The sequence below is a fragment of the Peromyscus californicus genome, unplaced genomic scaffold (assembly GCF_007827085.1).
Source record: "Peromyscus californicus insignis strain IS unplaced genomic scaffold, ASM782708v3 Scaffold_107__1_contigs__length_136166, whole genome shotgun sequence".
In the NCBI taxonomy this organism is placed as follows: Eukaryota; Metazoa; Chordata; class Mammalia; order Rodentia; family Cricetidae; genus Peromyscus; species Peromyscus californicus.
Genome location: NW_026294388.1, coordinates 111,170 through 134,702, shown reverse-complemented (window position 1 = coordinate 134,702; position 23,533 = coordinate 111,170). Strand labels below are relative to the sequence as shown.

At 40.2% G+C, this 23,533-nt stretch overlaps 1 protein-coding gene and 1 pseudogene across 1 annotated transcript; both read right to left on the bottom strand.

Moving 5' to 3' along the window:
• Positions 1-360: 360 nt before the first annotated feature.
• Positions 361-5,283, bottom strand: LOC128123451 (zinc finger protein 431-like; the record flags this gene model as incomplete). The annotated part of the gene is made up of 5 exons (XM_052711720.1): positions 5,278-5,283; positions 2,344-2,470; positions 2,081-2,141; positions 636-733; positions 361-467 (listed from the first exon to the last, which is right to left on the bottom strand). Coding segments are annotated over exons 1-5 (399 nt in total), but the record flags the coding sequence as incomplete, so codon positions are not given.
• A 437-nt stretch (positions 5,284-5,720) lies between these two features.
• LOC128098333 (ribosome biogenesis regulatory protein homolog) lies at positions 5,721-8,582 on the bottom strand (annotated as a pseudogene).
• Positions 8,583-23,533: the final 14,951 nt, after the last annotated feature.

Below are 23,533 nucleotides of genomic sequence, written 5' to 3'. Positions count from 1 at the left end.
ATAGGCTTTACCACACTGATTACATTAATAGGGTTTCTCTCCAGTATGTTTTCTTTTATGTACTTGAAGATGACTGGACTGTGCAAAGGTTTTACCACATTGTTTACATTCATAGGGTTTCTCTCCAGTATGTGTTCTTTCATGCCTTTGAAGAGTATTGTTTTGAGCAAAGGCTTTACCACACTGATTACATTCATATGGTTTCTCTCCAGTATGTGTTCTTTCATGCAATCAAAGAACACTATTACAAGCAAAGGCCTTCCCACACTGATGACATTCATAGGGTTTCTCTCCAGTATGTGTTCTTTTATGTACTTGAAGATGACTGGACTGTACAAAAGCTTTACCACATTGTTTACATTCATAAGGTTTTTCTCCAGTATGTGTTCTTTCATGCAATTGAAGAGCACTATGTCGTGCAAAGGCTTTACCACACTGATTACATTCATAGTGTTTCTCTCCAGTATGTGTTCTTTTATGTACTTTAAGATGACTGGGCTGTGTAAAGGTTTTATCACATTGATTACATTCATAGGGTTTCTCTCCCGGATGTGTTATTCTATGTAGTTGAAGAACTTTCCAGTGAGCAAAGTCTTTTGCACGTTGACTATATCCATAAGGTTGTTTAACAGTATGTGTAGTTTCATGCCTTTGAAGATGACTGTATTGTGTAAATGTTTTACCACATTGATTATATTCATAGGATTTCTCTCCAGTATATGTTTTTTCATGCCTTTAAGGAAGACTACATGCAAAAGCTTTACCACTCTCAGTATATTCATGTGATTTCTCTCTAGTATGACTTCTTTCATGCCTGCAAGAATAATTGAAAAATTTAAAAGCTTTACCACATTCATTACATTGTTGAGTCTTTATATCGGCATGAATTAATTTTACAATTGGTCTAAATATATAGAGAACTGAGATCTTATCATTTTAGCATGTTGCTTACACTCATGTTGTTCCCCTGCATTAAGGATGGCTTTGCATATTTGAACATGCCTGTCATGGTAAGGACCTTTATGACCTGGCTCATATTTATGGCATCATATTTCTCTGAGGTTTTTCACATATTTGAAGAGAACTGGGAGAATTTGGACATTTACCTCACTTATTCCATTGATAAATTTTCCTATACTGTGAGTCATGCTACATGTTCAAAGTTATCCAGGACAAACAGAAGCATGTACACAGACAGTCCTATTACCCATAGGGCTTTTCTGTGGTGTATTTGTTGATCTATTCTTTTTTTTAAAGAGGGACACAAGTCCCTTTATTTCTTTTTTATTTTTTAAGATTTATTTATTATGTGTACAGTATTCTGCCTGCATGTGTCCCTATAGGTTGATCTATTCTTAATGAACCTGGAAAACCAATTGTTTGTAAACTTGAATCACATTCAACAAGTTTACTCAACATGGGACTACTGCATATATTCTATGTTCTGAAATTGAGAGATGGGCATTGTTTCTTCCCATATCCTTATGTTCATAGAACTGGTATCCAGAGTGACATATGATATAACTATTAAAGAAAGAATAAAAACAAGAATATTTCCACATTTCATTTACAGTTGGACTTTCTGTTCTTCATCAATATGTGGTATAGGGAATAATGTTTTTCTACAATGACTCCCCCCTCCCCTTAACTCTTGGCTCTATCTACCCATCTAACTTAAATTAGAAAAGACAGAACACCTATATGAGTAAATATTCTATGGGCTATTTGTTTATTACAAGGTTGTGTATATATTCTTATTACATATTCAATGAGTATATCTTTTGTAATATGAAACTATGAAACTAAATGGATTGCCAGTTGTACAGCATAATTTGATGAAGTTATATTTCAAATGGTGATTTCTGCTAAGGCATTGGTTTTTTTTTTCCTTCCTTAAAAGAATGACTTGCAAACATAATTCACTTACCTACCATTGAGGTACATGTGTTTATGAACATTTAATTATCATCGATGTACTTTAAACTGTGATTATTTACACCGCTTCATTTCACTAAAGCTTCCAGATAAATTATATATATATCTACAGGCCCATTTCTATCAGCTTTTACATGAAAATTACCTTCGTTGTTTTTGAGAACTTTGGCAATGTTCTTCAACTTCAAGATCTTCCCAATTGTAGTCTAAAATACAGGACAAGAAAAATGTATGAAATGTTACAGGAAACTGAAAAATTTACATTACTATATTCACTGATCCTTACAACCAACTGTGATTTATTCACCTCACACTTCCTCATTCTCAATCAGAATTGCAGAAGAGCATCAATAACCAAGAAACAGTTGTCCCCTTATTTAAAATGTGAAGGAAAATTTATAGTATTACCTATAGCTGTGAGGTTCACATAGGTTTCCACCATCACATCTTTGTAGAGATTCTTCTGTGAAGGATCCATCAATGCCCACTCTTCCTGACTGATGTTGACATTCACATCATTATAGGTCACTGCATTCTAAAATATGTCATACATAAATATGTCATCCATATGAATAAAACAAAAGGCATGATACATCATTGTAAATGTATGCTTCTTTGACAAATAGCCACATAATTCTGGTGAGTGCTACACATATTCTATAACTCAGACATTACAGTGAAATCATCAAGTTACTTCACAAAGAAACTGAATAGGAAATTTACATCTATTATTTCTGAATGCTTTGAATTGAATATCATCTTGCAAGAGAAATGTCTATTAACAAAGATAGAGAAACAAGCAAACACTTTACCAGTACCGAACACACATCAGAGAAATTGCATGAACCATTACTAACTACAAAGAAGATTTTTAAGCTGGGTGTAATGGCTCATGCCTTTAATCCCAGAACTTAGAAGGTAGAGGAAAGTATGTGTGCTTCTGAGTTGAAAGTTAGTCTAGTCTATGTAGTCAGTTATAGGACAGCAAGAAGTAAATATTAAAGACCCATCTGCACTGTAAACTTCCAACAAATAAACAAAAAGATAAGATGAACTCTAGAGATTGTTTTACTGAAGTTCCTACAAAGAGTTAAGCATTCACTCTAGTTCTGTATTCATCTTCCAGAAATTTGAATTACTCCATTTTAAACTGTACTTTAATAAATTTTACTAAAAGGAACTGTGCATTTAAGCATTCACAAATAGAAAGATGATAATATTAGAAATATCAATATTGTTCATAAATAATCAACACAGGGAAGAAGAGAAGGCTCAGAAGTTAAGAGCTCTTACTGTTCTTGTATATAGAAAGATTCAATTGCCAGTACTGATAGGGGGAATCACACAACTGTTCATTATTCCAAGCTTGTGGGTTCTTAGACTCTCTTGGGTCTACTGTGAGGACCAGGCATACATGTAGTGGATATCCGTTTATACAGAAAAACGAATCATATTCATTAACGAACATCAAAACAAATACAATAAGCAAAAAGAATGCCACACAGAATGACTCAGAAGGCCCAGGCACTATTTCTGTCATGAATACTGCATCCTAGAAATGAATGATATCCTCTGCAAATTTCAAAATTCAAGATGGTGGGTAAAGCGCAGCAAAACAACATATGCTTGACATGTACAAAAACATACTCTACGCCCATGACACAAAATATGTATATAAAAATCCTTGAATGTTGGCCAATCTTTAATCTCAGTATGTGGGAGAAAGAGTCAGGTGAATCTCTGAGGTGGAGGCCAACCTGGTCTAGAGAGCTACATTTAGAATATTCAGGGCTACTCAGACAAAGTTTGCCTTCAGGAACAAAAATAAAAACTACCGAATTAAAAAAAAATCAGGGTAGTAAAAATGGCTTAGCATTGAATATCAATTCATTCAGTTGTATCTTATCTAATTTAGTGACAGTATATATACTGGTGATGAAGTCATGACAGCACAAGAAGGAAGCTGCGTGATTCATTTCAACCACAACTTAGTAGAAACAGAAAAGGAAATTGGTTGAGGCTATCACAACCACCAATGACATATTTCATCCAGAGAGATTCCTCCTACTAAAGGTTCCAATGGCAACCCAAAGAAAGTCACCAAGGAGAGACACATGTTCACATTCCTCATCCTATCTGGGAACTTATCATTCAATTGATTAGATCCTGACCCAGGTCACTATTGGCTCAGGGTCATCCATGGAAAAAAAGCATTTAGTCACTTCAATGATGCTCATAGTCTGCAACAGCCCTTACACTGTTCAAATAACCAAAATCTCTTTCAACACTCAAGACCAATTCTTGACTGTGTCATTGTATAAAAACAAAGAACATGTTAAATCTTTCCAACATACAAATGAAACAGAAAACCCATTCTCATTTCAAAGAGGAATTGAGACATAGTGAAGAAAGATAAAGGGAAGACTAAAACCCAGCAGGACAACAACCAAATCTAGTAGTTCTGTGTCAGACACATGCTTTATTTTCAAAGGGCTTAGATTTCTATCTCCCCACAACTTCCCATTCATCTCTCTCTTTGCAGCTAGTTCTCCATGAAAGATGCCTCATAGCTTAAGAATCTCAACATCTTATGGTCTCCAAATACAACCAAGATAATGGACGTCCTTAAAAAGAAAATGAATAAATCTCAAGTAAATTTATGAAAGCACAATTAAACTATTGGAGTAAGCAGATAAAAAACTTAAATAAAGCCAATATAAAATAGACAAATAGTTGAAGGAAACAAATACAACTGTTTAAGACCTCAAATGGAAATAGAAAGAGTAAAGAAAACAGAAACTGAGGCTACTCCAGAAATGAAAAATGTAGGACTAAAAATAAGAAGTACAGAGGCAAGTTTCACCAATAAAATAGAGAAATGGAAGAAAGAATGTCAGGCACTAAGGATACAATAGAAGAAATGGACACATCAGTCAAAGAAAATGTTCAATATAAAAATTTCTTGACACAATGTAATCTGGGACATCATGTTTCAGGGACTATGTGGGTCCAGCTCCTCAAATAGTCTCACTCCAGGGTCCAGGAAGAATCTATAGCCAGTGGGTAACTTAATCTTTGATGACAGGAAATGAATCCATGTATACAAAACTTTTCATTCCATACACTTTATTCTTCTGAGTCAACTTTTGTTTGTACTGCTTCTATTCTGCTCTCTCATCTAGCATTTTTCTTGACTGATTTATATCTACATTTATGTGCTGTCACCTCTAAATTCTATCTTAATTCTCTCATCTTAGTTCTGCCCCATCTAGGTTCTCATTCACCTAGTTCTTTTCTTTTTTTTATGCAAAGACGATAAAAGTTCAAAGGGACGCCAGGTACCGACATACTTTTATTAAGCAACCTTTACAACACTTGTAAACCACAGATAGTCTTGGTTTTTCCCATTCACCCTGCCTTGATAAATACACAAGCTCTCTTACAAAAATAATGCAAAAATGTTGACACCAATCTACTATGCCCCAGAAATCTGATCAACTCTTACCCAAAGTCAAGATAAAAAAAAAGCAGGCGGTTAACTTACTCCTGATTCTGACCACATTATTTCTCAAAATATGCCCTTAATTTCCAGCCAATGTCTCTGTTGTGGAGAAAAGATTATTCGTAGTCTAGCACTGACTCTCCTGAGGGGAGGCAAACCGGTCCCTTTAATCTCAAGCTCAGTGGGGGCAGCGGCCTCCCCATGCAACAGCCTGCGGTGCGCACAACTTAACCCTTAGTTCAGACAGTCCTCGCGTTGCAGAACAGGTCCAGTGGAGAGAATACTACTTCCTCCTCTTCCCACCTTGGTGCGGCACACCTTTCTTCTTGCCACCGAAAGGGGGAGGCCTGGAATGCTTCTTGCGTCCCAAGCCTCCTTTCCTCTTCTCTCCCTGGCCCGGCGGACCACCTTTCCTCTTGTTCGAAGGTCCCTGCCGGCCCCCTTTCTCTTGCCCTTCTGGCCCATTTTCCTCCTCTTAGCGGCCTCTTCTTGGTCCTCCTCCCTCATCTGCTTGTTGGTGGCCCTCGTCATGTCCAGCTGAGGCTTCTTGCTGTTCATGACTCGAAGTAGCTCCAACTGGTTCTTCTTCTCGGCTGCAAAGTCCCCAAAGAGGAGCTGAAACTTCCTCTTCTTGCCGGTGCCCCGGGGCGCCTTCTCCTTGGGGAGGAGTTCCTGGAAGCACCCCACGAAGCAGTGAAGACCTTGGCCACCTGCATGGCGTGACCCAGCTCCTCCTTACTCTGGTGTCCCGTGGGGTGCAGGCCGGCTGAGCTGGGCATCTGCGTCTTGTGCGCTTGGGCCAGGTTCCACAGCCGGTTCAGCTCGTTCTTGGCCACGTGCTCCTTCTTGGCCTGATTCGAACATCTTTGTACAAATCCAGCCTTACAGGAGGTTTTTAGAAGAAAATACCCAAACTAAGGAAGATAACTACACACATGAAAACACAGTAAATAAATATCACAAAGCAATCTCAATTACATAATGTAAGGCAAGCCTGAGCTACAGGAGATAATGACCTGAACCAATGGTTCACAACCTTCCTAATGCTGTAACTCTTTTTTTCCTTTATTTCTCTTTTTTGTGGTAGGCTGTGACTCTTTAATATAGTTTCTCATGATGTGGTGACACTCAAACTATAAAATTATTTTCACTGTTACTACATAACTGTATTTTTGTTCCTGTTATGAATTATAATATAAATATCTGCACTTCCTGACAGTCTTTGGCCAGTCCTATGATAGGGCCATTTGATCCCCGAAAGGGAGCCATGACCTCCAAGGTTGAGAAGCACTGATATAATTAAATTCATAAACAAACAGCAGATAAAAAATGGAAAAAAATCTTAAACTGGGAAACATAGAAAAAACAGAAAAAAACAATTAGTAATGCACTAAAAGAAAATGAATATTAAAAATAATAACAATAATTGATGTTTTAAAATGATAAAAACAATTGAAAGCATATGTGGCTATACTGACTTTGAAATGGAGTAGGCACCTCCATTCTACTCGAAGGTAGAGTGAATATCATTAATATGAGACTGTATGATTTTGTCCCATGTAAAATGTTACCCACTGACTGCAGTAAGCTAACAGAAAATGGCCTGTATCTCAATCCTCTCAGCTGATTTAACTGTGTCAACCAGAATTGAATATATCTGCATATGAGAGTTCCCTAATTGGAAAATGAATACTTAGTAGTTCAAGCTATCCTTCATAAACTGTACACCAGCCAATAGTGTCTGACTTCATTCACATGGAAGGAATTAATACATGCGGGAAATTACAGAGAAAGTCACTCACCACACCCCATCAGTCCTTCTTTGTAATGGAGACCCTGTATCTTACTGCACTAAACTTAAGTCTGTGATCAATCTATTGCCTAATCTAATGGCCCCTGCTGTGTACTCAGTGTCCCATGCCCTGCCTGCAGGCCCTACTCCTTTCTGCAGGCCAATTCCACTCTTCCTCCTCTTCTAGTCTGAAGGAAGAAGCCATTTTCCACCCACATTTCCTTTCCTTGTTGTGCAGTGGACAATTCACTATGTGACTCAAACTGGTAATTTTAGAACTCTGTGGTGGTGCAGACATGAAAACCAAAATTTAGGGTGATGAGTCAGGAGACAATAAAGACAATGCTCTGTGGGGCTACAGACAGGGTTCAAGTTCACCTCAAGCAATGTAGGAGACCTTGACTTAAAACTGCTTTTCAAAAAGACTGGAAATGCCTCTGTTCTAGAATTAATATAACTCCATGGAATACCAGAAATTAATGTTGGTTGTGACCCTGTTTATGGTCTCTTGAGGCACATGTTAGAGGCCAGTTTTTCAATGGAAAGATGGGCCTTTCTACTGGTTGTAAACCAGGGTTGTCTCCCATGTTATGGAATATAGCTGGTTAACCTTGGGGAACAAACATTTACATCTTATCATACTAAGGTCTAACCAGCATGGTTAGCATACTACTTATCTTTGGGGTATTTGTGATGCAGCCCTATCTTACCTAAATTCTACTTTGTGACTTAATGTCCCCTAAGAACTATAAAAACCACATACCATCAATTCTACCACCATCAATTCTAATCTTCTACATCACAGTTTAGCAAAGAAGTGCAACTTTACACAGGAAATACTGTTTACAAGCTCCTAAAATTAATTCCAGTTGGATTCTAAATCTTAATGTTAAATGTTCAAAGTGTAGAACTTCTGGAAGATAAGGGAGAAACCAGGCCTCTTTGACTTTGGATATCTGTGTTTCATAGAAACAATACATGTGTGGTGCCAGCATTTCACATTTATGTTAACAAGGACATTTCAAAGCATCGTCCTGTTCCCAATGCTCTTTACAGATTCAGCCAGGAGAGTGAAGTTTTTCAGAGGCAGTCAGCCAGCCTCCAGAATTGCAAAGACTATGCAGAACCATGCAGGACAACAAACATCTTCACTGGAGCATGCAGGATGAGCGGGACCATGCTGGACAATGCATGACAAGGCAAGAATAAGCTGAACTCTACATCTGACCACTTGCTCCCACCCAGCAAGAAGAGGATCCAACACACTGACTCTCATGACTCAAAGGAGCACTCCTTTGAGTCCGGGGATGGCAGCCCCTCACTCACCATGTTGTGGTTTTCCAGCTTGGCCATGCTCCCTGCTCAGCTCCCTGCAGCAATACTCGAGCTGCACAGCAAACAAAACTAATGGAGACAGATTCTCTTCAAAGCCAATACTGAGGCTGGTAACTAGAAGGACCCTGCAAAACTTCTGACTGGCAGGTAGCCTGGAGAGCCTAATTGTCTAGTGGGGCCTGACTGACTAGAGCGTCCCCCATATGGTTACACTATGCTTAAAGACAGATCACAAACATTCCTTGTCCTGCCTTCCACCCTAAGCCCAGACCTTTTCTGAAGCAGCAGAGATTTACATTTCAATAGCACTTGCCCCTGGCTCCAATAGCCAACTATGTGATCTTCCTGCTCTCCATAGGCACTTCCTCTTCATTCTCATGGACACAATGTGGCTAGCTAGCTTGTGCCGCCCACTCTACTGTGTGAGGAGGAGTGATTTCCTGCCATTCATATGGAAGGGCACCCAGAACATTTACAACTAAAGAGAGATTTAAGCCCACAAAGGAGAAGCTTGTTAGTTGGCTTGGGCCCAAGCAGGTCTTGAAGGTACAAGAAAGCTACATGAAGAATTTGCCCAAGTGCCTATGGTCTCTATTCCTGTTACAATGCCTTCTGCTGTCAAGTATGCACCTATAGGATCATGGGGTATTCACTGTGATTGGGTGACAGAGTAAGAGAAGACCTGGGTCAGTTGATGGTCCTGTACATTATGCAGGTACAACCCAGAAGTAGACAGTAGCAGCATTTCATCCCCATTATTGGGAAGCCTAAAAGATATTGGTGAAGGGTATAGGGGGCCCAAAAGAGCTTGACTACACAGCTGCCATGAAAGGATTAGGGAACCAGGTACTGCTGCCATGACAGGCTTACTGGTAAACAACAACTGGATCCATAAACTGACACCATTCAAGGATCCACCCAAAGACAGGCCAGCAACTAATGGAAAATACCTGACATTCCAAACATTACAAAAGAATATACCAGTATTGCCAGATGTCTGTGTGAGGGTGTCTGAACCCATAGACCTTGAGCTACTGACAGCTGTGATCTACCATTAGGGTGCTAAGAATTAAATCCAGATATTCTAGAAGAGTATAGTCAGTGTTCTTTAACCACTGAGCCATCTTCCTAGCACTATCATTCAGTCCATTAACTACAGTTCTAAATGGTGGCTTTAGAACTTGAGTTTACTTTCTCCTTCCTTGGTGATTGGAAAATTGATATTTGTGTTTCCCTGTTAATCATCAATTTATTTAATATTGGAATTTAATAGATTAAAGAATGAATGCATACTAGATTGAATAAATAGGTAGCATTCCACTAAGTAACAAGTACCTATCAACTTGATCCAAACAAATAACCTAATCTTGCCATGTATCTAAGGGCTATTAATATTTCATAAATTTTTCATCAGAAATAACATCCAACCTGATGTTTTACTGTTCCCATGTTCTTTAGCTTTATACAATATTAAAAATATTTTCTGCAAATGTATATGACCTGGTACTGAAGTATTTGCTAAGAATATTTCAGATGTGTAGAATATAAATTGAAAATTAGAACTTAAAAGTATAGAAATTGAATTGACTTGGAACCACAGTGTATTAGTGAAGCCTAAGGAAATAGGCTTCAATGCAAGTTAAAGAATGGATGTGCTGTCAAGGTGAGTTAAAACAGACAAAGAATTAATACATATCTTTCCTTTTTTTTGTCTGTCCAGCAGAAGGTGTGATCCAGATGAAAGGTGTGTCTTCCAGCCTCAAATTCTGGACTAAAGGTGTGTGTCATCTAGCCTCAGGATCTGGGTCAAACACCCAGTTTTCTTCTTGCCTCAAGGTCCAGATCACAATTGTGCCTTGTATTTCTGAATCATAGTTCATTGCAGATATAGTCAATTGAGTTGACAACTAAGAATAGTAATCACATTCCAGAACTTATCAACTTGACACAATCATATCTCCTTATGTCATGATTAGTTTCCAAATGAAAAACAATAACAAGGTCATAATTATGCCTAAACATAACAACTGTCCCACATAATATCAGAACTGCCTTATATATTTAGCATAGTAGCAATGACCCTTGTGGACAACTCTCTAGTATCTCAAACTTACATCTGATAACTATGGAGACAATACAGACTCCATCTTAGGAAAAGGCCACCACCTAAGACTACCTGCTGTACTCAGTTCCAGGAAGGATCTCAGGAATGTGCCATGACAATTTGAACAGATACAGGGCAATTTACTTCTGTAGACATTCTGTCTGTGATTTATGGTGCTTGAATCTATCTTGATAATCCTACTGAGTAGGCCAGATAATCCTGCTTAGCAAGTTGTGGTTCCCCACCAAAAAGTCCAACCCAATGGTTTCAAATGTGCTTTCATGCTCAAAATCTAAACCAATAGTTTCAAAAAATCACCTTGCCCCATATCCCTTCTCCCCAATCCCAAGTTGCCAAAGCATGTATTTCCCAGATTTTAATTTTCCCCTAGGAAACCTCTCTACCTCTGGGCTCACTGCTGCTGCCACATTTCCCTTCAGCAGGAGTGTGAAAGCACCAGATTCAAACCTGATAATACAAGGACCCTTATGTGTTTGTATCAGAAACTGGCTCCTTGGTGGTCTCTGTTTGTTTGTTTGTTTGTTTGGTTGGATGGTTGGTTGGTTGGTTCTTTTGTGGTTTTTTGAGACAGGGTTTCTCTCTGTATAGTTTTTGTGCCTGTCCTGGATCTCACTCTGTAGAGCCTCAAACTCACCAAGATCTACCTGACTCTGCCCCGCAAGTACTGGGATCAAAGGCATGTACCACAACCGTCTGGCCATGATATTCTCTTAATTGATGTTGCAACATATTATAAGTATACTAAAAGAATATACAATTATCTGTACAAAGGCATTATTAACAAAATACAACACATACACTCATTTAGTTATAATCCTCACTTCTGCAACTGGTCACATGACCTTAGATGGTATTTAGAGCTATCTTCCTCTAGCACCCATTCTGTATTTCTTCCACCCTCTGCAAGCACTTCAGCACATCTGGTTCTTTTCCTGGAAGAGTGACCCATATCTTCATTCCTGAGGCATCTGTGCCCTTTGTCATCCTTCCTGGATTAAATTGTTGTAGTTTCCCAATGCCTTTAATCACAGGGCACAGTAGCACCAGGGGATGCCTCAAAGGATCTCCTGCACTCCAGACATAATCCTTCTTTCCTTCATTGTGGAGAGACAGTCCAATTTCTCTATGGTAATATGGATATATCGCCCATCATGATGATGTTATTCCTTTCTCAGTCTGTTGTTTTAAGGGCATTTGAAGCTCAAAATAACCAGGGGTAAGTCTGAGTTTCCAGCTCAATGAAAATTTGTTGGGCCTCCTGGCAAGAGCACAACAGCCTCTGAACAAAAACTTTTGGGGCAGCAAAACTTAGTGTTGCAGAAACAGGCAGCAAAACTGTCCTAGTCAGTCACTAGGGGCAATAGTGAGTTGAACTATCCCCTTTACCAGTCCTTGATTACTGGACACATGGATCCTGGCTATAGGAGAAAATGTACCATATATTGGATGCTGATTCGGAGCATACACCGCCTCCTGGAGAACCTTGCCCCAGCCCTCAAGGTGGTGCCACCTAATTGGTGCTGTAAGAGTATCTTCAACAGACCAAATTTCACTCCATCTTTCTATCTGGCCAGCTTCTTCAGGATGCTGGGGAATAAGGTAAAAACTGTGGATTGCATGTGTATGGGCCCACTGTAGTGCTTCTCTGGGAGTGTAGTGAGTTCCTTGGTCTGAAACAGGACTCTGGAATAACATGTCGGTGGGTAAGACATTCTGTAAATCCATTGAAGGCATTTTGTGAAGCATTACATGTAGGAAAGGCAAATCCATAATCAGAATAAGTTTCTACTCCAGTAAGGACAAAGAGTTGTCCTTTCTACAGAGGAAGTGGTCCAAGGTACTCAACCTGCCACAAGGTTGCTGACTGATCACCCCAGGGAATGGTGCCATATCTGGGGCTCAGTGTTGATCTTTGATGTATTGTTGTTGGATGATCTGGCACTCAGCAGCAGGTATACCCAGGACACCCTTGGTGAGTGGAAGACCATGTTGTTGAGCCCATGCATAGTTCCCATTTGTACCATCATGGCCACTTTGGTCATGGTCCCATTGGGCATTGACAGGAATGGCTGAGGAGAGAGGCTGACTGTCCACAGAAAGTCATCCTATCTATTTGATAACTAAACTTCTTCTCAGCTGAAATCACCTTTTGGTGAACATTTACATGGGACACACAAGTGTCTTCACATCCTTTGCCATGTGTAGAGATCTATGCACATACTTCTTCCTCACATGTCTTTCTCTTTTCAACCTTGCTCTTTCCAAGTCACTGACCACCCAGCCAATCCATTGAGTATGGCCCATCAATCAATGAATAGTTGTACATTAGGCCATGTCTCCTTCCAAACAAACTGTATGTTCCTGTGTACTGTCTGAACTTCTGCTTACAGTGAAGATTTCCCCGTCACCAGTATCTTTAAGGTTTGTCCCAGAATGGAGTTGAAATGCTGCAGCTGTCCACTTCTGGATGGGGCCTGCATGATGTAGAGAACCATCAGTAAACCAAGCCCTAGTCTTCTCTTCCTCAGTCAACTAATCATAGGGACACAACCCATGAGGCTGGAGGTGCATGCTTGGAAGCAGAAGGCATTGTAACAAAAGTAGAAACCAAAAGCATTTGGTCAGCATGTCCTTTTTTATGACTAGGTGTGTACAATAACACCCAGGTCATGATGGGCAGTTCAGGTTTCATGGTAAGGTGGTGGCCCACTATGAAATATTCACTTTTTCCCAGTTGGTGGTATTAATGGCTTGTGCTCACATGCATGGCCATGTTTATTTTTGAAAATGATTCTATGGGCCCCAGAGGCAGAGACCTAAAATACAATACAATATCTACTAAAAAAGAATTTAGTAGATATTGAATTGTCTCAATTCTTTAATGTTCCTTTTCTTGTATGTTATTCAGTTTTGTTCTTTTCCTCTGTGTGTGTATGCATGTGTTTTTTTTTTTGTGTGTGTGTGTGTGTAGACTATGTAGTGCAGGGTTTATGACTCACAGTGATCTTCCTGCCTCTGTGTCTGGAGTGCTGGTACTAAAAGAAGGCACTACCACACACAGCTTTAAAAATAATTTTTATGGTCTAGTCTCCTCTTATCCTGGCTAGGGAGGCCAGGAGATGGTGTCAGAACCCCTGATGCTGGAATTACAGATAGTAGTGTGCTTTTTTGTGAACTGTAAATGGAGCCTGGATGCTCTGAAAGAATTTTCAGTGCCCTTAGTTGCTAAGGTATTTTTCCACACTAAGTTTTAAGTTCTTGATTAGGTTTTCTGTCCAAGGCATCATAGTCAGTCTGAGGATGATTTAAAATGGAATTTTCCTCCATTTGTGAGAATTAGCCTCAGGCAAGGATGAGTTCCCTGACTGTTTATACCACACAATGTGGTCAGCCCATTATCAATATATATATACAGTCAGCAAAAATGGATGCAGCAGGTGGTATTCATGTATTCAGCAAACTTATTTACCCATACCTAACAAGGAAGAAGTTGGAAGGGATTTGGGAAGGCATGAAATGAAGAGATAAGAGGGGAATGTGATGTCATATTTTTTAATTAACAATTTATAGAAATAAATTTTAAATAAAAAGAGGGACTTGATAGATGGCTCAGCAATTAAGAGCACTGGGTTTTTTACAGAGGACCCATGTTCCATTCCCAGGATCCGTATGGTAGTTAACCTTTGCTACAACTCTAGAGAGACATCTCCTGACCTCTTATGGTCTCTGTAGGTACTCTCCACAGACATACAGGCAAAACACCTGTATAAATATTTTTAAAAGAAGTTAGAAAAATAAGAGAATGGAATTCTCTACATTGATACCACAGCCTTGAGACTACCAGAAGCCAGGGCTAATTAAAATGAAATCTTCTGGTCTTGCATAGAAGCACCTGTGGCCTTGTAGAGAGCCAGCCTGCAGAGAGGCAAAAGCAGCTTTCTTCTGAGTATAATAAAAGTCATCATAACCATTCATCTAGGAGCAGAGTACGCAGTGCTTTTAGGTGACTTTTCCTTGATGTTTTCTGTATTTGTATTCTCCATCTTAAGTATCTGTGAGAATTGACACATCAGTACAGTTATCTTTTAGAACAAACATCAAGATTGACAGGTAGCATAGTCTCCAAAAGAATCTACATGCAGAGTGTCATTTCCTTGACTTTCAGGTAAGACCTTGTGGTGCAAGATGAACATGCCAGAGGCATGTCAAGCAAAAATTTTAAGTAATTATATATGTTTCTGCATGACTTTCAGGCAAGAATGTTGCTTAATGTCTCTGCTTTTACATTGTGATCATGTTTAGAAATGTATTTGTTAATTGAGCATAACTAGGAAGAGGGAGAACTCTACATGAACATGTCCAGACTCCCTCAGGAAAATCAACATGCTTTCTTTTTTTATGAAAAGTGTTGTTTTGGAAATAACTTTCATGCTGTCTTGCCTCTAGTAGATAAGAAATTCTTCTCATTTCATATGTCTTGTCTCTTGTGATGGATGTTTTCAATAGTCAAACTGACTACCTTTGTAACTAATTAAAACCCCAAGATTTGTATACATGTGTGAGGGATTATCCTTAAAGGTTTTAAAGTTAAAGACCTATCTTTAATCCAGATAATTTGAGGTAAGCAATCCACATTTAGCTGCTTGGTGGCAGTGCACAACTTTCACCCCAGCACTCAGGAAGCTGAGCCAGTTGGATTTCTGAGTTTGAAACCAGGTCGATCTACAGAATGAGTTCGAGGGATAAACAGACAAACCCTTTCAGAAAACTCAAAAGAACCAATAAACAAGAGTAAGGAGCCAGGTGTTTGTGGTGCATGCCTTTATTCCCAGCACTTGGGAGGCAGAGCCAGGCAGATCTCTCTGAGTTCAAGGCCAGCCTTGTCTACAGAGTGAAATTCAGGACAGACACTGAAACTACAGGGAGCAACCCTATCTGAAAACAAAACAAAGCAAAACAAAAACAAACAAACAAACAAAAAACACGGAATAAGGTCCACCTTTATTCTGGGTAGCAACTCTTGGTGACAGCCTACATATATGAAAGACTTTGAAGGAGGAAGCTCTCTGCCTACTTCTGCTAGCTCTAGCTACCAAGTTTATTCCTTTACTAGCATTGGAGCCTACTTCCTTAGAATTTTGGTGTATCCTGAAGACCAGTGAGACATGGACTGAGGAGCTACTGGACTTTTCAAATTTCCATTGGTAGACAGCCATTGTTGGACTAGCTCAATCACAGCATGTGAGACATTGTAATAATTCCACTTTCCCCATACATAGAGAGATTCTTCTCCCAGTCCTGTTTGTTAATATTCTAATACCGCCCCTTGGCACCATGCTATGTCCTGACATAGAAGCTTGTTCTTAAGGGAAAATTCCACCCATTTACCGCCTCTCCCTCCTGCTCTCCTCCCAGGAAGTGTGCACACCCTCAGACTTCTCACTCTTTCTCCCCCTCTCTCTTTCCCTCTTTCTCTTCCCCCACCAAATAAACCTCCTCACTGAGTTTGTCTGTATGTCGCCTTTGTCTGTCCACAGCTTTGGGGCACCTTGGCTCTCTACCTGCCAGAGCCTTCTTTATACAATTCATAACACTGTTCAAGTAAAGAAGCTTGAATAATGTAGTGTTTGTGTTTGTTTTTTTCTAGGAGAAAGATATACTGACTAATAATAGTGCTTGTAAACATATTCTTACTTACTCTATTATGTTTTAAATATTCATCTTTCCTTGAAGGTTATTCTTTATTATTTTTTAATTTACCAACAGTTTGCTCTGCATTTCAGAAATAAAACTCCTAAAGCAATGGAGTCATCATCCCACTTTCTGATAGGAGGAAGACCTATTATCTTGTTTGTGATCTACTTCCTGCTTTTCTTTGCTGGTTGTCGGAAGTCCCTGTGACAGCTAGGTAAAATGTACCTTCAGTTCACCTGACATCAAAGTGAAATCACAAAACAAAAATATTTATGTCTTTATATTTTACTTTAGTTGTTAATACTCTGGGCATCCTCCCACCTGAGGGACAGGGAATCACTCCACCCCACATAGTCTAGTGGGCTGTACAAGCTAGCCACACAGTGTCCAGGAGGATGAAGGGGAAGTGCCTACTGAGAGCAGAAAGATACCAGGGTCTGCTATTGGAGCCAGGGGCAAGTGTTATTGAAATGCAAAGCTCTGCAGTTTCAGAAAAGGTCTGGGTCTGTGGTGGAAGGCAGGATCAGGAACCATTGTGCTGTGACTTTAAGCACAGTGTAACCCCATTGGAGGTGCTCTTGTCACTCAGACCTCAGTAGCCAATCAGGCCCTCCAGGCGACCTGCCAGTCAGAAGTTGTGCTGGGTCCTTCCGGCGGCCAGCTTTAAGCTTGGCTTTGAAGAGAAACTGGTGCCAGCAGTTTTGTGTGCAGTGCTGTGAGTGTTGCTGCAGGGAGCTGAGCGGAGAATAAGGCTGAGCTGGGAAACCACAACATGGGGAGTGAGGTGCAGGAGCAGTGTGGTGGGTCCTTCTCAGACCCGGGTGGGATCCTTCAGACAGAATCCCTATCCTGTTTGGTCCCGTGTGGTCCTTGAAACTTCCTGTTTACAGGGCAGGCCTCTGGATATCTTTTCTGTGTGGGCCGCATCTGTTCACAGAATTGCGAGTAAGGAGCTGTGTGTAGAAACATCCTAGTAGTCAGCTTAAACATGCTTTTACTGCACCCATGGAAAGCAGGTTGCCAAACTTGGATTGGCCTAGTTTTTCCAGTACCTTCTAGAGCTTCAGCACTGTGTATTTAACTTTCAAGTGTAAGATCCATTTATAGTTAATTTTGTGGAGGTTGTAAAAGGCATCTCATGTGTTGGGTAGCACTCCACTCCTAAGGTGTGAGAGAGAAGAGAGAAGAGTTGATCTCATGATATAAAGGATTTACTAATTCTTAGGAGATAGTGAGTCTTAAAAAATAGAATTTAGCTGAGTAAGGACTACAAAAAACAAACTAACAAACAAACAAACAAACAGCCAGGTTGTGGTGGCACATGCCTTTAATCCCAGCACTCAGGAGGCAGAGCCAGTCAGATTTCTGTGAGTTTGAGGCCAGCCTTGTCTAGAGAGCAAGATCCAGGACAGGCACCAAAACTACACAGAGAAACCCTGTCTCAAAAACAAACAAACAAACAAATAAATTAATTAATTAAATAAAAAAAAACCTCAAAAATAAGAGTATAGTAGCCAGCATTGTTAGAGATTAGGACAGTAGTATAAACATTTGGTCACCAGGATTGTCCAGACATTTGGCTTCAAACCATACAAAGGAGCCATCACTTATTGACAACCAACCTAGAGGCCATATCAAAGAATGGGACTCTAACAAGCTGCTCATTGAGGCATTACAGGGTAACAACCAACCTTAAGTCCTTGTATGCCATAAACTTCCAGTTTTCTTCTTGAGAGCAGCATAGTTCTGCCAGATGGGCAATATGACACCAGGTGACAGCTATTTGAAAAGTAAAACACTAGCTGTGCAGCGGAGGTACACATCTTTGATCCCATCACTCACTCAGGAGGTAGAGGCAGGTTGATCTCTGTGCTTTTGAGGACAGCTTGATTCACAGAGGTATGTCTAGGACAGACTCCAAAGTTACACAGTGAAACATATGTCTCCATAAACAAAAACGCATAAAGCAAACAGAAAAATAAAACACTGTTGTGTAAATGACTGCCCTGATCAAGCAAGGTTTTCCTTTGAGCCCTCAGGCAGGGATTAGGAAAATTTTGGGGAGATCTAGTAACAGTCTGTGGCCTAGGCCTTGGGTGTTTTCCCTAAGGTTCTGATGTATTGATGATAAAACAGAGCTTCTTCCCTAAAATCATGAATACACTTTGGATAACTAGCAATTGTCTGGAACCAGGGCCTTTGTTGTGGGGTTGCTTCTGATCCTGAGAATCCAACTCTTTCTACTATGCAGGGCTATGGTAATCCATCCATAGATCACTGTGGGCTTAGTCAGTAATATTCTTGAGATACCCTGTTTCCCCTTGTGCAGCATGGTTTGATTAACATCATCTTTGAGTCTGTCCCATTGTATGATACTTTCTGCTGACTTTCTAGAAGTTTCCCATTTCCTTCCATGTACCCCCTGGAAGCTTAGTTGACACGAGACATAGCTTGTGCAAGACCTCCCCATACCAGCTTTTATCTTTTCTACATTATCCTTTTTTTCTCATTCTCATCCCTTGTGATATTCTTTGCAGAACCATTTCACTGAAGAAGATCCTGCTGTTTCATATCACTAGGGTACTTAAGAAATAACTTTGGAATTGTCTTTGCTGTGTAAGTCTCCAATCTGTCTAAAAAGGTGGACTTGCAGTTATCTGTCCCTAATTAAATTGTTCAGTGTATAACCTGAAGCCAGAATCTAAATGTCCCAAGGTTGATAAAATATGTGGAATGCAAAATCTCTTGTAGGCTGGCTTCTCTTTGAACATTAGCTGGAGATGGATGTTTGCTATCATTAAAGAGATTTTTTTCTTTATTAATCTCTGAAGTGTATGAAGGGATTTCTCCTTGGGAAGGCATATTATTTCTAGAACACATGTATTTTGATCCTGCTCGAAAAATGTTTCCAACACAAGCTCTCTTATGTTGACACAAGTGGCCTTGGTCTCAATTTGTTGTTCTCTATGGCAATGACTTTACTGTCCTCAATAATACACATTAAAAATCTTAAATTAAATGATTAAATGATTGTATCACCTCAGAGTTTCAAAACTATCCATTTGAATCATTTGCCTATCCATTGAAGTAAAAGGAAAAGGATTTGCATGTGGAACATGGTTTCTACCTTCAGATCAGAATGGAAGGAATAGTTTGTTTTGTTTTTTAAAGATGTATTTATTATGTATACAGTGTTCTGTCTGCATGTATGCCTGCTGGCCAGAAGAGGGCACCAGATCTCATTACAGATGGTTGTGAGCCACCATGTGGTTGCTGGGAATTGAACTCAGGACCTCTGGAAGAACAGTCGGTGCTCTTAACATCTGAGTCATCTCTCCAGCCCAGAAGGAATAGTTTGTTGTGTACACTGCTGGGGGAAGCAGGGTAGGCAATCAGCTTCTTGAGTCACCATTATTTAAAAGGATCTGATTGTAGCATGAGTAGTGATTTTGTAATTTTCCAGTATGTACTAATTGATATCTTGTGAATGAAAACAGACCAGATTGATTGGTGTACCATTTGGCAAGATCAAACTTGCACCAAAGGATTTTGGATTTTTAATTATGCAATGCTCCTATGCAGATAGTTTGAGTCCTGCTTGCCACAGTTATGTCAGCTCAGAGGTTTGAGAAAAAGGCTATTGACTGTAACTCTGTGTATCAGGTTATAGATCTCAGCAGTCAACAAGTGCTTATTAATGACATTCCTTCTACTAGAGAAGGTCCCACTCTTCTTGCAAGTCAATATACCAAAGTGTTTTTTCTTTAAAAATACATTACTTTATCATTTTAAAATATTACTTATTATTATTTTTGTTTTGTTTTGTTTTCTGCATATAAAAACAAAGAGCCTTTATTCCAAGCTCCAGAGCTTGGTCCCTCTGTCTGTCTGACACAGCAATAACAGCAGAGAGCTATTGTTATTATTTTTAACATTTCTTAAAGTTCAATACTGCTCTTATCTATTTGTTTCTGTTCTCTAATGTTCCTAGGCCAGTAATTGTTTCATTTCTTTTCTCTCAAGTGCTATTGATGATTGATTTCTGTGTAGAGCAGTGTCTCCTGTAGCCCAGGCTTGCTTCATGATATGTAACTGAGAATTGCTTTGAATACCTAATCCTGTCTCTCATGCCCAATGATGGGAAGACACTGCTGCAACTCCTTCCAAGCTGGGTACAGTGAGAAGGGAAAATGGACCAGTTAATTAGTGTCCACCAGTCTCTCTGGCTTTTGTGGGCAACAAACAAATCAACAGAGATGTGTCCTAAAATTGATTCAGCTGATGTAGTGGCAGTGCAGAAAGGTGAGGGCAGGAAGGAGGATGAGAGCTTACCTGCTTCAACAGTGGTTGAGATTAGCAATGTGGAGTCATGTAATCAATTTTAGATCCTCTGTAAATGTCCTGACTGTCCATTTCTTGGGGTCCATAGACTAGATCATTCAATAATCTGGATAAAGGATTGACCTTGCAGTGAAATGAAATTACTGTTATTACACTCGTTCAACCAATATAGAAGATCTGGGTAATTTGGTATGGCCTTGCATTACAGGACTGCTATTTTCCTTGTTTAAGATGTGTAGCCTCAGGGAAAAAATGCATGTGAGTAATCCTTGGTTTGGTCTCACAAAAACCTGAAATACAGTATATACTATAGATATGTATTATATATTTCAGATACTGTTGAAATATAGTATCTGAAATACATGGTGAAGAATTCTATTCCAATTTTTCAAAATACTTATTTGAGATTATGACTACGTCATTTCCATGGTCTTTTTCCTACACACAAGCCTTACAATTGACCACTAATTGTTTTCTAATTCATGGCCTATTTTTCTTTAACAGTTACTCAGTAACAACAGTTATTGTTTGAATGTGAGCTGTGTTTGTCTGCAGAATTTTCCAGCTATGAAGCAAAGAGTTGCCTGTACTAGACAATCAGTGTGTATTTGTACACAAAGGACTGTTTGTCTTGGAAGGGGAACAGGAATTGTTATGGGAGACAGGAAGTTTTTGTACTACAATGTAAATTTCCCAAATTAGGGCCCTGTCTCCCCCTTAGTGTGGGAGGGCAGAGCTGAGAAAGCCTCTGCTCTTTATGTCATTTGATCTCTGATCAGCCAGTAGGGGAGCTGCTACTTTCCTGAGTCCTGGCTCAGTAGCTTTAGCGAATGTGAGCCCCTGGGAAGGCTTAGCAATTAGGTGTACCAATGGGACATAGCTGGCACGTTCTTTCCAGGATTCTCCCCTGGGTCTGTTGTAGGGAGCTGTGAGGGAGACCACAAGCCATGCTATAGTGAGTGTGGGGACCACTGACCCCAGACCTAGAGGAACAGTTGTACTATGCTGTCACAGCTTCAGTGACTGGACGGGACCATGAGCCAGACTGCATTTATTGGTCCATGTGGTGATCCTGGCAGTGGTCCTTCTTCTCTGAGAAACCCTGAGTGTGGATTCTGTGGGGAGGAGGAGGCTCTGCCACCCTGGCTATGGGAGGCTGTGATATCTGTAATATATTTGCATGTTGTTAGGCAGGTGGATAGAACTGATTCCAGGTCATTTGCCATGACCCATGTGGCAGGAAATAGTCATTAAATTCTACCCTGTTTTGTGATTGTCCATCAGTTTGGCTGGGTTTACCTGGAACCACAAGGGTACATTAGACTTTGCAGTCCATTTGCCAAGAGAATCTAGTCTTTGATTTCTCTCTGTTTACAAGAAATATCAGTAGCTGGAAGGTCAGAAGCTTTAAGGGTAAGTTTGAGATGATTTTGTGGAATTTGTTGAGTCTGTTTTAATTTCTTCCTTTTCTTTTTTCTTTTTTTTTTTTGGTTTTTTGAGACACGGTTTCTCTGTGTAGATTTGCACCTTTCCTGGAACTCACTCTGAAGCCCAGGCTGGCCTTGAACTCACAGAGTGGGTCCTCCCCTGGCTGGGTGGCAGCCAGTGGTTGGATGTTGAGTTTGCTATATTCTTACATGGTGCTTTGTGGTCCAGCATGGTGTTTGCAATTGCTGGGCTGGCTGGCAGCCTCTGTGTAACTTCACTCTGCTGGCTGCACATGTGCAGAGTGGTGGGAGTGGGACTGTGATCTGAAATAACCTTGTTGTTGACATCACACTGAAAGGCTGGTGCCCTTAGTGCTGATGTTGTCCCTATGGAACCCAGGTTTGCTATCCTCCTGACTAACTACCTTAAATTCTTGGATTACATGTCTGCAGAACCACAGAGTTCTAAAATGACCCATTTGAGTCACATAGTAGACTATCTATTGCAGAACATGGGAAGTGTTATGCCCAGATTGGGACCCCAAAGACATCACCACAGATCTTAGGTACAGAATGCAAAAGCAAGGTTTTTTCTGTTTACAAGCCGCGGGCAGGGAAGCTCGATCCAAAGCACTCACTCATAGTAACCGTGAGGCCAGGAGGCACTTTCTTTTTCTTTGTGTGGCTAGCTTTTTAAAGGCAAAATCCACAATCCCTTCAGGGGGTTTGGGGGAGTTTTTCACAGGTGCAACTCGGATTGGTTTATTTTTAATCTCTGTTCTCTTTTAATTGGGTGAGGGTATGTAACCTTTGAATTTACTGGTTGGTGGTTACAATTTATTACTTTGGGGGCAGTCCAGCACAAGTCCCAGGCTTTGTCCTTGAGCCACCATGGGGGCTGGCTGGCCAAGCACGTACTGCACATAACTCTAAGTTGGTGAGGGGCCCCAGAGAGTAAACATCTGGCTGAACTTTGAGCAGTCAGAGTACATGCAGAAAGGGAGCTACTTCAAGGACTATGTCTTTTGTTCATGGCCCTCCCAGAAACTGCTTGCTCAAGTCCCAGGAAACTGAAATTGAGGCCTGATCTCTGAGAGAAGACTGAGCAGCCTGTTATGGCATCTGCTTGGTCCTTTCAGGAAGCATTTGCATGTGATGCATGGCTTTTCCCTTCAGGCCAGAAGAGGAGGAACAGTGTACCATTTACACTGCAGGAGGAAACAGACCAGACAATAACTAGATCACAGAATAAAGTTAAAGGCAGTGAACTTCAGGGGTCTCCATTACATAGAAGGACTGATGGGGCATTGTGAGTGACTTTCTCTACAATGTTTTTTCATGTATTAATTCCTTCCATGTGAATGAAGACAGACAGAGTTGGT